The sequence below is a fragment of the Oratosquilla oratoria genome, unplaced genomic scaffold (genome assembly GCF_046742065.1).
Source record: "Oratosquilla oratoria isolate Oo_2021 unplaced genomic scaffold, ASM4674206v1 SCAFFOLD208, whole genome shotgun sequence".
NCBI classification, from domain to species: domain Eukaryota; kingdom Metazoa; phylum Arthropoda; class Malacostraca; order Stomatopoda; family Squillidae; genus Oratosquilla; species Oratosquilla oratoria.
The window spans coordinates 99,638-111,749 of record NW_027467560.1 but is presented as its reverse complement, the minus strand read 5'-3'; the positions used below and the strand labels follow the sequence as shown (position 1 = coordinate 111,749).

Here is a 12,112-nt window from a genome sequence, read left to right as displayed (position 1 = left end):
CATGAAAAGTCCCTTGTCTGCATCTAAGCAGGTAACCTCATCCAAAGTAACCTCCTTATTAATCAGAAAAGAAGAAATTTCTTTAGATTTAGACCTAACTTCATCCTCATTTTCATTTGTCAAGCCTCTCAAAATTACAGAGTCCTTCCTCCGCTCTCTGTCCTGTAATTCCCTAATCTCCTCCCTAATAACCTGTCTAGTTGACAGCTGATTATTAGGAGCTGGCAAAGGGAGTAAGGTACTCGCATTCCCCTGAGAGACTAAATTATCAACTTTCTGGGTTAATGTCTTAACTGTAGCACAAAGGGCCATGACCATTTCAGAAAGTTGTCTAATTGTGCCTTTGTCAGCATTACTTGTGCCAGCTCGGTTGTTTTGTTTGTCTACCCTACATATCAAACAGACAAACAAAATTCCATCCCCTTCTAGTTTTACAATATCATCAATTACCTTGACCGGTAATCCTAGACACATAGATGTTGGGTGGAACCATTGGTCACATTTGTCGCATCCAATAGCATCATTACCGACAACATCCTTACAAGTACCACAAACTATTGCTGACGCACCTTCCAGCACAGTTGACAAATTCTGTTGACTCTGAACATCAGGAGTTACAGGGCAACCAACACTACTGCGGCGATCAGCTGAGCTGGGCGTAAGGGAGGGCCGACGAACAGTGACACCTCCCCTACCTGCACCTTTCCTACCTCTATTCATATGGATGGGGGACTACTAACCACCAGGCAGTCAAGTCAGCAAGCAGGCAGGCGGAAGGAACTGGCGCTGGAGTAGATGCTGCTGTTGGCGGTGTTGGGAGATGAGCCGGTTTTAACCTGTCGATGGAAACTGTTTCGTTAGCACCGGACTGAAGTAGTATGGTGAACAATTTGTTAGAACATCGGAGCACCTTGAAGGGGGCGCGGTACGGCGCTTCAAGGGGCTTACGGACACGGTCCACTCTAACCCAGACCTGGGCACAACTCATCAGCTGGTGTGGAACAAACGGCTTAGCAGAGGAGTGGTCAGTCGTTGCAGTGAGCTGGTGAAAATCAAGTTCTGACGTACGTGCGCAGAGGTCACGGACGAATTCGTGTTGAACACGGGCGGAGTCTAATTCAGTGTTGACTAGGACGTGAGGACACATAAGCTGGCTGCCTGTAACGGCAGTGAATGGCAATATGCCAGACTTGCCGGGTAGTAAGCGGACTCCGAGCATCACTACGGGCAGTGCAGATAACCAGCATTGACGTTGCGCCATCATAGATGTCTTGATCACACGGTGAAGGCGCTCAATCAAGCCGTTAGACTGGGGGTGGTAGGACATGGTGCGTAGACGATGGAAACCAACCCGTCGTGATATCTCTTGGAACAATTTGGACTCAAATTGGGTACCACGGTCAGTCACCACATATAGTGGGACACCGAAGCGTGACACCCGGTGAGTGAAGAAGGCACTGGCCACGGAGGCTGCGGTAATCTCCGTCAACGGTACTGCCTCTGGCCAGCGGCTTACATGGTCGATGCACATCAGTAGGTAGCGGCAAGGTCCATATAGTATAGGTCAACCCACGAGCGCTCCGCTTTTTCTGTGTTCTGCGCATCCGTGACGTCAACGGGAGCAATAGGGGTTAAAAGCGGGAGCGTGTGTCAATCTGTGCTTGCCTCTGGTCGGGACAAGGTCACACCTCTCTGCCTACTTGTCCTCACCGTTCATGTGATGGAAAACCTACCTCCCCAGATGTGCTCATCTGAAGATCTGTCTCCCCATGTGCATCTGGGGAGACAGATCTCCAATTAAAGTTAATAATAGTAGTAATACTAATTATTATTATAAGAGAGAGAGCGGGAGCAGGGAGAGAGAGAGAGCGGGAGCCAAGGGGAGGGGGAGGAGGAGGAGAGAGACCCCTGACAGGTCACGTGGGATGTACCCAGTGACGTCACTAACCCCCCACTTCCCCCGCTGGGTAGTTGGACCTGCGCGTGTGTTGACCTATACTATATGGACCTTGGGTAGCGGTACGGTGCACAGTAGTCAGAATCGCTAAAATGTTGAGCAAAAACCTATGGAATTTAACACACCACTTTTCACTACAATAGCTGTCATTGCTACACTAATATTTTTTTTATGTGCTAATGATGTTATATTTACTGTTTATTATGATTTTAAAGGATAAAATGTATGATAAAGACATACATATACTAAGGCTTTTTCCCCCTTTCAAGGGAGGTAGCCAAAAAGGGAAAGGCATAAAAACACTCCCACCCATTTCATCCCTAAATACACTCCACACCCCTCCCACCCTCCCTCTCATCTGAGCACCTCCTGGATGACGGGTCATCCCTGCACCTTGCCCACCGCCCTGGGCAAGGGCGGTGATAAAGAAATTGTAAATAATACCTTCAATCATATTCATTATTATTATTATTATTACATGAAAAAGTCAGTAGATATATAATTTATCATATAAATATAGATATAAAAAATAAAATTAACCTTATACAACAAAAACAAAAATAATGCTAGGCTATCTAGACCTCTGATACATCCAATCTCTCAGTCTAGACCTTACATAATACCTGATCTCTTTCTCTCTCATATACACACGATCTCTCATACAGAGGATCTCCCATATACACTTTCACATATTTACTCCCGACCCCTCTCATATACACACCATCTCAAGTTACATCAATCTCTCTCTGCATTTGGTGGGGGCATTGACATTAAACTTCTGGGGATTTTAATAGATGTAGAACTTCTGATGGCAATTGTTTAAGCTTATGAGAAGACCTCTTTCCAAGTCCAGCAAGGACTGGATCAGATGAGAGTAGCAGCCAGTTTATGAGGTCTGTGTTGGATCTTATTCGTGATCTTTTGCTGGTGTGGTGTTCTCTTACATTTCTTAAGATCTTGTGAGTTCCCTCAATTCCCTCTTCTGATGCATGTCCGACGGATATACAGAGAGACTCGATCACTTGACTGCCATGCATTAACATCTTGTGTACAGAAACTGGCATATAGTACCAGTTGTACAATTGTACAAACAAATTGGCAGTGTTCTTGGCATATTCGTCGTACTTTGTACTGATAATGTCATATCCTGAATTTAAGGCACTGAATAGAATTGAAAATTGATGAATAAGCCTGGCATCAACTCCTGATATTCTAGATACATTTTCTGGATCTGAAAAAAAAAACTCCTAGCTGTGTTTCCGTTATTGGTTGTACCAGATCCTTGAGCTGGAGTGTCTACATTAAGCCCCAATTCCCTCTTTAATTCGGTGCATATTCTCTTCTCTTCATTGTATATCTTCTTATTTTCAGTTCCTTTTATCATCCGTGTTTTCAACTTCATTCTGTAAGCCAGGGGTTCTTCACCTTTTTTCTCCAATTCCCCACTTTTTAGTGAGCCAACTCTCCATTTCCCACCACAGCATCGGTCTTTGACAAATTTGATTTTAACCCATGCAGTGTTTAGTACGTAAATATACGCTTTGTTTTTTTGTGCCATTTTACGGCCCTTAATTTTTGTTTTCCCCACTTGGCAACTCTGCCATTCCCCACCTGTGGGGAATTCCCCTAAGGTTAAGAACCACTGCTATAAGCAATGTGCAGAATACATTCCATTGTGTTTATAAGAAGGTGCAAAGGTGATAATCCATAGGAAAGAGCATTCTCATCAATATCTTTATCTTGTATTTCCTTTAGATTATTCATAGCTGACGGATTTATCCTTGGTTTACAGATAAAACAAGATGCAGCAGAGGGAGTGTTTGTTAATGCTTGACATACCTTCCCATCAACCATTGTTGATATTAATTTGTGGTGAACTTGAACATTCTGTACTACTGTAGGCACAAGACTGGTTATAGCCTCTTGAAGTTCGTGTATTTCTTGCCTTGTACTTTCTGCCGATTCTTTACTGAAGGTGAGTTTTATTGGAGGGCAATAAATGGGAGAAGAAGGAGCTGGATTTTGCCATATTTTTTTACTATCTCTGAGTGACAACCGTAATGGACAGATGAAACTTGACACTATACTACCCTTATTTACTTCACTGTGCAGTTTGTGGTCAAACTTAATGGAATATAAGGACTGACTTCCACTTCCATCTATGCCGTATTTTGTTAACAACTCAAGAGACAGGTTAGGTTGTTCACAGTTATTACTGGAATAGTTGGCAAGACAAATATCATTTGCTATTGTAGTGAAAAGTTGTGTGTTAAATTCCATAGGTTTTTGCTCAACATTTTAACGATTCTGACTATTGTGCGGTGCAGCATGTGGGTGGCCCACATCAATCGCTGGTGGAAGGGGACCTACGATATCCAAGTGCACACACTCGAAGCGTGCACTCGGCACAGCAAAGTTGGCCAAAGGGGACTTCGTATGGCAACAGATTTTGGCCTGTTGACACGCTGAGCAGCTGCGGACCCAGGCTTTCACGTCCTGCTCGATGCGCGGCCAGACATAGCGTGATTTGAGCAGGCAGATGCTGCCGTGAATTCCCGGGTGAGATAGGCTGTGGAGACGTTGAAACAAAGGTAGACGGCAGGGCTGTGGTAGGAATGGCCGGGGGTGAGGTGTAGACGTATCGCACAGCACTGACAAGTCACTAGAGAGTTTGAAGGCAGTAAGATTGTGGGCAGCAGACTTGGTTTCTTCGTCTTCCACTTGAGCATGTGCGATGGTCGGTAGGTCAAACACGTCAACTTGGACAGCGTTCACGCTGCGTGTGAGACAGTCTGCGACGGTGTTCTCTGCACCTCTTATATATTGTACATCTGACATGTACTCGGTGACGTAGGACCAATGGCGCTGTTGACGGTCGGATTTAGCAACGTGTGGACTTTTGAATGCCGATACCAGCGGCTTGTGATCCGTCAACAGAGTAACAGAACGGCCCTCTAGGAAGTGTTGAAAGTGCACTACGGCGTAGTATGCTGCTAGTAGCTCGCGGTCGTAGACCAAGTACTTGCGCTGAGCGGTGGTTAGCTTCTTTGAGAAGAAGGATATGGGACGAGGGAGACCGTCTACCATCTGATGGAGCGCTGCTCCGGCAGCAACAGATGAGCAGTCGGTGACCAGCTGCAGGTGCGTGCAATCAAGCTTCGGGTGAGGTAGTGTACAGGCGTCAGTTAGTGCTTGTTTGACGTTGTTGAAGGCAGACTTTTCGTTCTCCTGTAGCACAAGTCGTTTGGCATTCGGCTGTAATCTGCCAAGTTCTGACAGAGGATGAACAATATCAGCGAAGCCGGGTATCATACGACGGTAATAGCCAGCCATACCGAGAAATCTACGTAGAGAAGCGGAGTCAGTAGGCTCTGGGAAGTCGCGGATGGCTGCTGTCCTGGACTCAGGTGGTCGTACGCCATTGGATGTTATCCTGTGTCCAAGGAAATCCACACTGGTCGGAAAAATGAGCATTTCTCGAGAGCTATACGCAGGCCATATTTTTCCAGCACTTCAAACACAGCTGAAAGGTCGCGGGTATGCTGCTCTTCATCGGCTGAGAATACTAGGACATCATCTAGGTAGACGTACGTGCAGTCTAGGTGGGCAAAAACGGTGTTCATCATGCGCTGGAAGGTGGCTCCAGTGTTCCGGAGGCCCATGGGCATGAATAAGTACTCGAAAAGACTGAAGGGTGTTACGACAGCAGTCTTGGCGATGTCTGCGTCATTCATGGGTACCTGATGATAAGGGCCCCATTCACGACAACGATTTTCAACCCCAACCCAGATTTCGAACATGGTCGGGGTTGGAGTTGTGGTTGGCGGCTTCGCCACTCACTGCAACAACCAATTGTCCATTTCTTCGCAGTTGATCCGCAGTTCTATTGTGATGTCTGATCTCGACTCTGACGATCTTTTTAATATTGCTGTTTTTTTAGAGGCAGATAGAAAGCGCAAAAAAAAGTCAAAGTGGTGTAAGTCTTGGCTTCAAAAAAGAAACGAGCTATCCCATAATCAATTATTGGAGGAACTGAGACTAGAGCCTAAAAACTATATGAACTATTTAAGAATGGATGAATCCATATTTTTAGAACTTCTGTCCTTGGTAACACCAATCATAAAAAAAACAGGATACGATGATGAGGAAGGCTATTACACCTCATGAACGTCTCGTATGTACATTACGATTCCTAGCAACAGGGAGGTCATATGAAGACCTCAAATTTTCTTCACTCATATCGCCCCAAACACTAGGAAGAATAATTCCTGAGACCTGTGATGCAATTTATAAGGTTCTTAAGAAGGATTATATAAAGGTAAAGATTAATATTCAATTTTATTGACTAGATTATTAGAAGGTAATTTATTACCTTGGCTCACATACGATTTTTTTCTTGCTTTAAGTACCTAAAATGGGTCTTTGTAAGTCAATTTGCAAGAATGCACTTTCCGTGTAACCTAACAACCTAACCTAACCTTATTTATAGCTTAAAATATCCGAAATAATCCAGCAGAGCATTGCAAATAAAGTTTTCTTTTGACTTGTATATATAGTAAAATGGGCACACATGATCACAAAAATCAACCTTATGTGTTTCTGGTTTTACTTTCTATCAACAATATTTTTTTTTTTTTAAATTATTGAATAATAAAGTTTATAGGATCGGGAAAATGCCTATAGGATCCATTTTCGGTGATTTGGGATAAATCTGGATGAATTAAATAATTTTAGCCTGTTTTAGGTCTAAGTAGCTCCGAATGTGCTCTTACTACCTTCAAGGGTTAAAACCTGTTTTTGGTCTAATTTTGGATGAAAAAATTATAATAGATTGTCTTTTTTCAGCTTCCCAGAACTGAAGAGGAATGGAAGGCAATTAGCAATGAATTCGAACATAGATGGAACTTTGCAAACTGCTGTGGATACCTAGATGGCAAGCACATATCAATCATTCCTCCAACTGGTTCTGGTTTATTCTACTGGAACTATAAAGGCTTTAATAGTATCGTATTATTAGGCCTTGCAAATGCAAGCTATGAATTTCTGATGTGCGATGCTGGGACCAATGGTCGTGTATCTGATGGCAGAGTGTTAGAAAATACAAAATTTAGTGAACGGCTTGCTGCTGGAAAACTTAATCTACCACAACCAAGTGCTCCAGCTAATAGCTCAAAAAGTCTACCTTATGTTTTCATTGGAGACGAGGCATTCGCTTTGAGGACAGATTTTCTCAAGCCTTTCGCTGCAAAGGAGCTAACTCAAGAACGCCGTATTTTCAACTACAGATTATCCAGAGCACGGCGAGTAATCGAAAATGTTTTCGGCATAATGAGTTCGCGATTCGGAATCTTTTCAAAGCCAATAAATTTGAACATTAAGAGCATCGAAAAGGTTGCGTCTTGCATAACTACTTAAGACGCAAATGTTGCAGTACTTATCTCCCTCAAGAGGATCTAGATTGCGAATCCCAAGGCAGAACACCCCCTGAGGTCACCATGGTTGAGTTCCAAAGAGGTCATACAAGAAATTCTTCACAAGATGCCAAAGAAGTGCGTAATCAATTTCTGTCCTATTTTCTAGGGGAAGGGGCTGTCCCTTGGCAAACAAATAGAATGTAGCTAATGTGCATATGCTTTAAATAAATAAATATAGCAACTTTAAAAGAATTCTTTTTTTTCAAGCCTTTTAATCCTGCCTTTTTTAATAAGATTTTAAGAATGGAAAGTTTTGTCCTGTAATATATGTTTTTTAATAACTACCCTGAAGATGACAGTTTTAGTCATTCTTTTTCTTCAAATTGAACATCTGTTACCAGCCTATATGGCCTAAAATGGGCTAATTAGTGTTGCCCTAATTGCTATGATAAAAATAATAATAATAATTGTCAACAGTGGGTCATACACTAATTGCGATGCTATTTATAGAGTCATTAGAAAGGATATTAAAAGACGTAAGAAAAAAATAGAATTTTAATCCTTGAAATTTGCTAAGTATGAAAATACTTAAGGAAAAAAAAAAGAATATTAATCCTTGAAATTTGCGAAGAATGTGGCTATGGAGCCTTGGTCCTCTTGTGGCTGAAAAAATGAAGGAGAAGGAGTAGGAGTCGCTACATTAGAATACTGATTAATGTGAGAAAATGAAGGAGAAGGAGTAGGAGTCGCCACATTTAATCCTTGAAATTTGCTAAGTAGATTTGTAAGTAAATTTGCTAAGTAGATTTGTAAGTAAATTTGCTGGATAGAGTGAGAAATGAGGAGGTGAGGAGGAGAACAGGGGTGAAAAAGGATTTGGGAGATAGGGTTGATGAAAGAATATTGGGATGGTTTGGACACATGGAAAGAATGAGTGAAGAAAGACTAGTAAAAGAGGTATGGAAGGCAGATGTGGAGGGAGTGAGCTGGAGGGGACGTCCTAGGATGAGGTGGATGGATGGGGTGAAGGGGGCTTTGGGGAGGAGGGGAGTGTCTGTTGAGGAAGGAAGGGAGAGGACGGAAGACAGAGGTGAGTGGAGAATGGTTGTATATGGATGATGTTGTGACTGCATGAGGAGGAATGGGCGGGGGGGTGGGGGGTGGGGTAGTATGTGTGAGTAAATTTTGACGCAGCCCGAAGGGATTTCTCCCCGTCCTCGCCTTATATGCAAAGGGGGACGGAGAGGGGGGGTCGCCGATTAAATGAAGCGGCCGTGCTGTGGATGTACTGTGTCTTGCGACACTGCTTCTGACCCAGGGCGGTGGGCAGGGTGCAGGGATGACCCGTCATCCAGGAGGTGCTCAGATGAGAGGAAGGGTGGGAGGGGTGTGGAGTGTATTTAGGGATGAAATGGGTGGGAGTGTTTTTATGCCTTTCCCTTTTTGGCTACCTCTCTTGGAAGGGGGAAAAAGCCTTGGTATATGTATGTATATATGAAAAGACATAAGAAAAAAAACAGAATTTTAATCCTTGAAATTTGCTAAGTATGAAAATACTTAAGAAAAAAGAATATTAATCCTTGAAATTTGCGAAGAATGTGGCTATGGAGCCTTGGTCCTCTTGTGGCTGAAAAAATGAAGGAGAAGGAGTAGGAGTCGCTACATTAGAATACTGATTAATGTGAGAAAATGAAGGAGAAGGAGTAGGAGTCGCCACATTTAATCCTTGAAATTTGCTAAGTATGAAAAGACATAAGAAAAAAACAGAATTTTAATCCTTGAAATTTGCTAAGTATGAAAATACTTAAGAAAAAAAAGAATATTAATCCTTGAAATTTGCGAAAAATGTGGCTATGGAGCCTTGGTCCTCTTGTGGCTGAGAAAATGAAGGAGTAGGAGTCGCTACATTAGAATACTGATTAATGTGAGAAAATGAAGGAGGAGTAGGAGTCGCCACATTAGAATACTGACTAATGTGATAAAATGATGGAGGAGGAGGAGTATGCACATTAGAATATTCATTAATTTGGCCAATTCTGGCCTTATACATGACGTCATTGACCACCCTCACCACTTCATGGGCCGTGTCAATTGGGAGATTGTTCATCTCTTTCGCCCAAGATCGGGAGTATAAATCAAACGTTGTTTCAGCTTTGTTAGTTTCGAGCCGCTTCTCCAGTAAATTGTAGACCCTATTTTGGACTGCCGATGCCGTCCTCTTCTTTTTCGAACTTGGGTCTTCAGCTGGTGAGCAGACGGGGGTCGATACCCTGCAGGACCCACTTGAAGACTCTTCCTCAACCTCCTGATCCTAAAAGAAAAAAAAATTATATATAGGTTTACATAAATATATTATGGAAGTACGAAACTAAGGGGGGGGGGCTAAATTTAGGTGGGTGAAAGGTTTATGTAGGTTATTGAAAGGTTTGTGAAATTTTCACTGTTTCTATTATGTTCTCATATGGATTTCAGTATAAATTGATATATTTTTAAAGAATACTTACAACTTGCTGAGATGAATCTTCTATAGTTGATGATCCTTTCTTTGGAATTTCTTGGTCCTTGAGAAATAGTAGTAACTCATAATACCAAAGTGATGGTACATAAGATTCCTCCGTTCCACTCCCAGATTTTTTTTAACTTTCTACTTTTTTGCACTCCTTCCTCCATACAGTTCTTAACGAGCCAATTTTTTTTTAACTACATCATTACACGTAGCTCCGGGGTTTACTTCCTTAAATTTTGAAACGAGTATTTCATAAGCATTGTTTTTCATCATTTCATTTGAGTATTCTTTACTTTTAACTTTCCATAGGCATGGATGTTGACAGTATATCTCAATAATCTCTCTTACGAAATCTTTATTGTACGCTTCCATTTTCTTACTTAGGCAGCACAACTATAGCTACAAACGCACGGTACGAAATTTTGGGCACAAGTGATAGATTTGGTTGTCCGCACCCATACACCACTCCAACCCCAACACAGACATGAAGCTCCGCCCACAAAATATCAGGAAAATCTGAACAACTCCAACTCCAACCACGACCTGCAAATCGGGGTTGCGATGTAGGTTGTTGGAGCCCATCCACGAGAAAATTTGGTCTGGGTTGGGGCTGGAAATCTGGGTTGGGGTTGAAAATCGTTGTCGTGAATGGGGCCCTATAGGCTTGAAGCAGATCGATCTTAAGGGCCCCATTCACGACAACGATTTTCAACCCCAACCCAGATTTCGAACATGGTCGGGGTTGGAGTTGTGGTTGGCGGCTTCGCCACTCACTGCAACAACCAATTGTCCAATTTTTCGCAGTTGATCCGCAGTTCTATTGTGATAAGATGTCTGATCTCGACTCTGACGATCTTTGTAATATTGCTGTTTTTTTAGAGGCAGATAGAAAGCGCAAAAAAAAAGTCAAAGTGGTGTAAGTCTTGGCTTCAAAAAAGAAACAAGCTATCCCATAATCAATTATTGGAGGAACTGAGACTAGAGCCTAAAGACTATATGAACTATTTAAGAATGGATGAATCCACATTTTTAGAACTTCTGTCCTTGGTAACACCAATCATAGAAAAACAGGATACGATGATGAGGAAGGCTATTACACCTCATGAACGTCTCGTATGTACATTACGATTCCTAGCAACAGGGAGGTCATATGAAGACCTCAAATTTTCTTCACTCATATCGCCCCAAGCACTAGGAAGAATAATTCCCGAGACCTGTGATGCAATTTATAAGGTTCTTAAGAAGGATTATATAAAGGTAAAGATTTATATTCGATGTTATTGACTAGATTATTAGAAGGTAATTTATTACCTTGGCTCACATACGATTTTTTTTCTTGCTTTAAGTACCTAAAATAGGTCTTTGTAAGTCAATTTGCAAGAATGCACTTTCCGTGTAACCTAACAACCTAACCTAACCTTCTTTATAGCTTAAAATATCCGAAATAATCCAGCAGAGCATTGTAAATAAAGTTTTCTTTTGACTTGTATATATAGTAAAATGGGCACACATGATCACAAAAATCAACCTTATGTGTTTCTTGTTTTACATTCTTCTATCAATAATAAAAATGTTTTAAAATTATTGAATAATAAAGTTTATAGGATCGACAAAATGCCTATAGGATCCATTTTCGGTGATTTGGGATAAATCTGGATGAATTAAATCATTTTAGCTTAAAGGTTAAAGCCTGTTTTAGGTCTAAGTAGCTCCGAATGTGCTCTTACTACCTTCAATGCTGAAAAAACCTGTTTTTGGTGTAATTTTGGACGAAAAAATGATATATTGCCTTTTTTTCAGCTTCCCAGGACTGAAGAGGAATGGAAGGCAATTAGCAATGAATTCGAACACAGATGGAACTTTGCAAACTGCTGTGGATCCCTAGATGGCAAGCACATATCAATCATTCCTCCAACTGGTTCTAGTTCATTCTACTGGAACTATAAAGGCTTTAATAGTATCGTATTATTAGGCCTTGCAAATGCAAGCTATGAATTTCTGATGTGCGATGTTGGGACCAATGGTCGTGTATCTGATGGCGGAGTGTTAGAAAATACCAAATTTGGTGAACGGCTTGCTGCTGGAAAACTTAATCTACCACAACCAAGTGCTCCAGCTAATAGCTCAAAAAGTCTACCTTATGTTTTCATTGGAGACGAGGCATTCGCTTTGAGGACAGATTTTCTCAAGCCTTTCGCTGCAAAGGAGCTAACACAAGAACGCCGTATTTTCAAC

The 12,112-nt window shown here is 41.9% G+C and overlaps 1 protein-coding gene across 1 annotated transcript; it reads left to right on the top strand.

The window, feature by feature from the left end:
* Window positions 1–7,003: 7,003 nt before the first annotated feature.
* LOC143022861 (uncharacterized) lies at window positions 7,004–7,372 on the top strand. The gene has a single exon (XM_076181245.1). The coding sequence runs from the start codon at window positions 7,004–7,006 to the stop codon at window positions 7,370–7,372; it is 369 nt and encodes a 122-aa protein (XP_076037360.1).
* The last annotated feature ends 4,740 nt before the right edge of the window (window positions 7,373–12,112 follow it).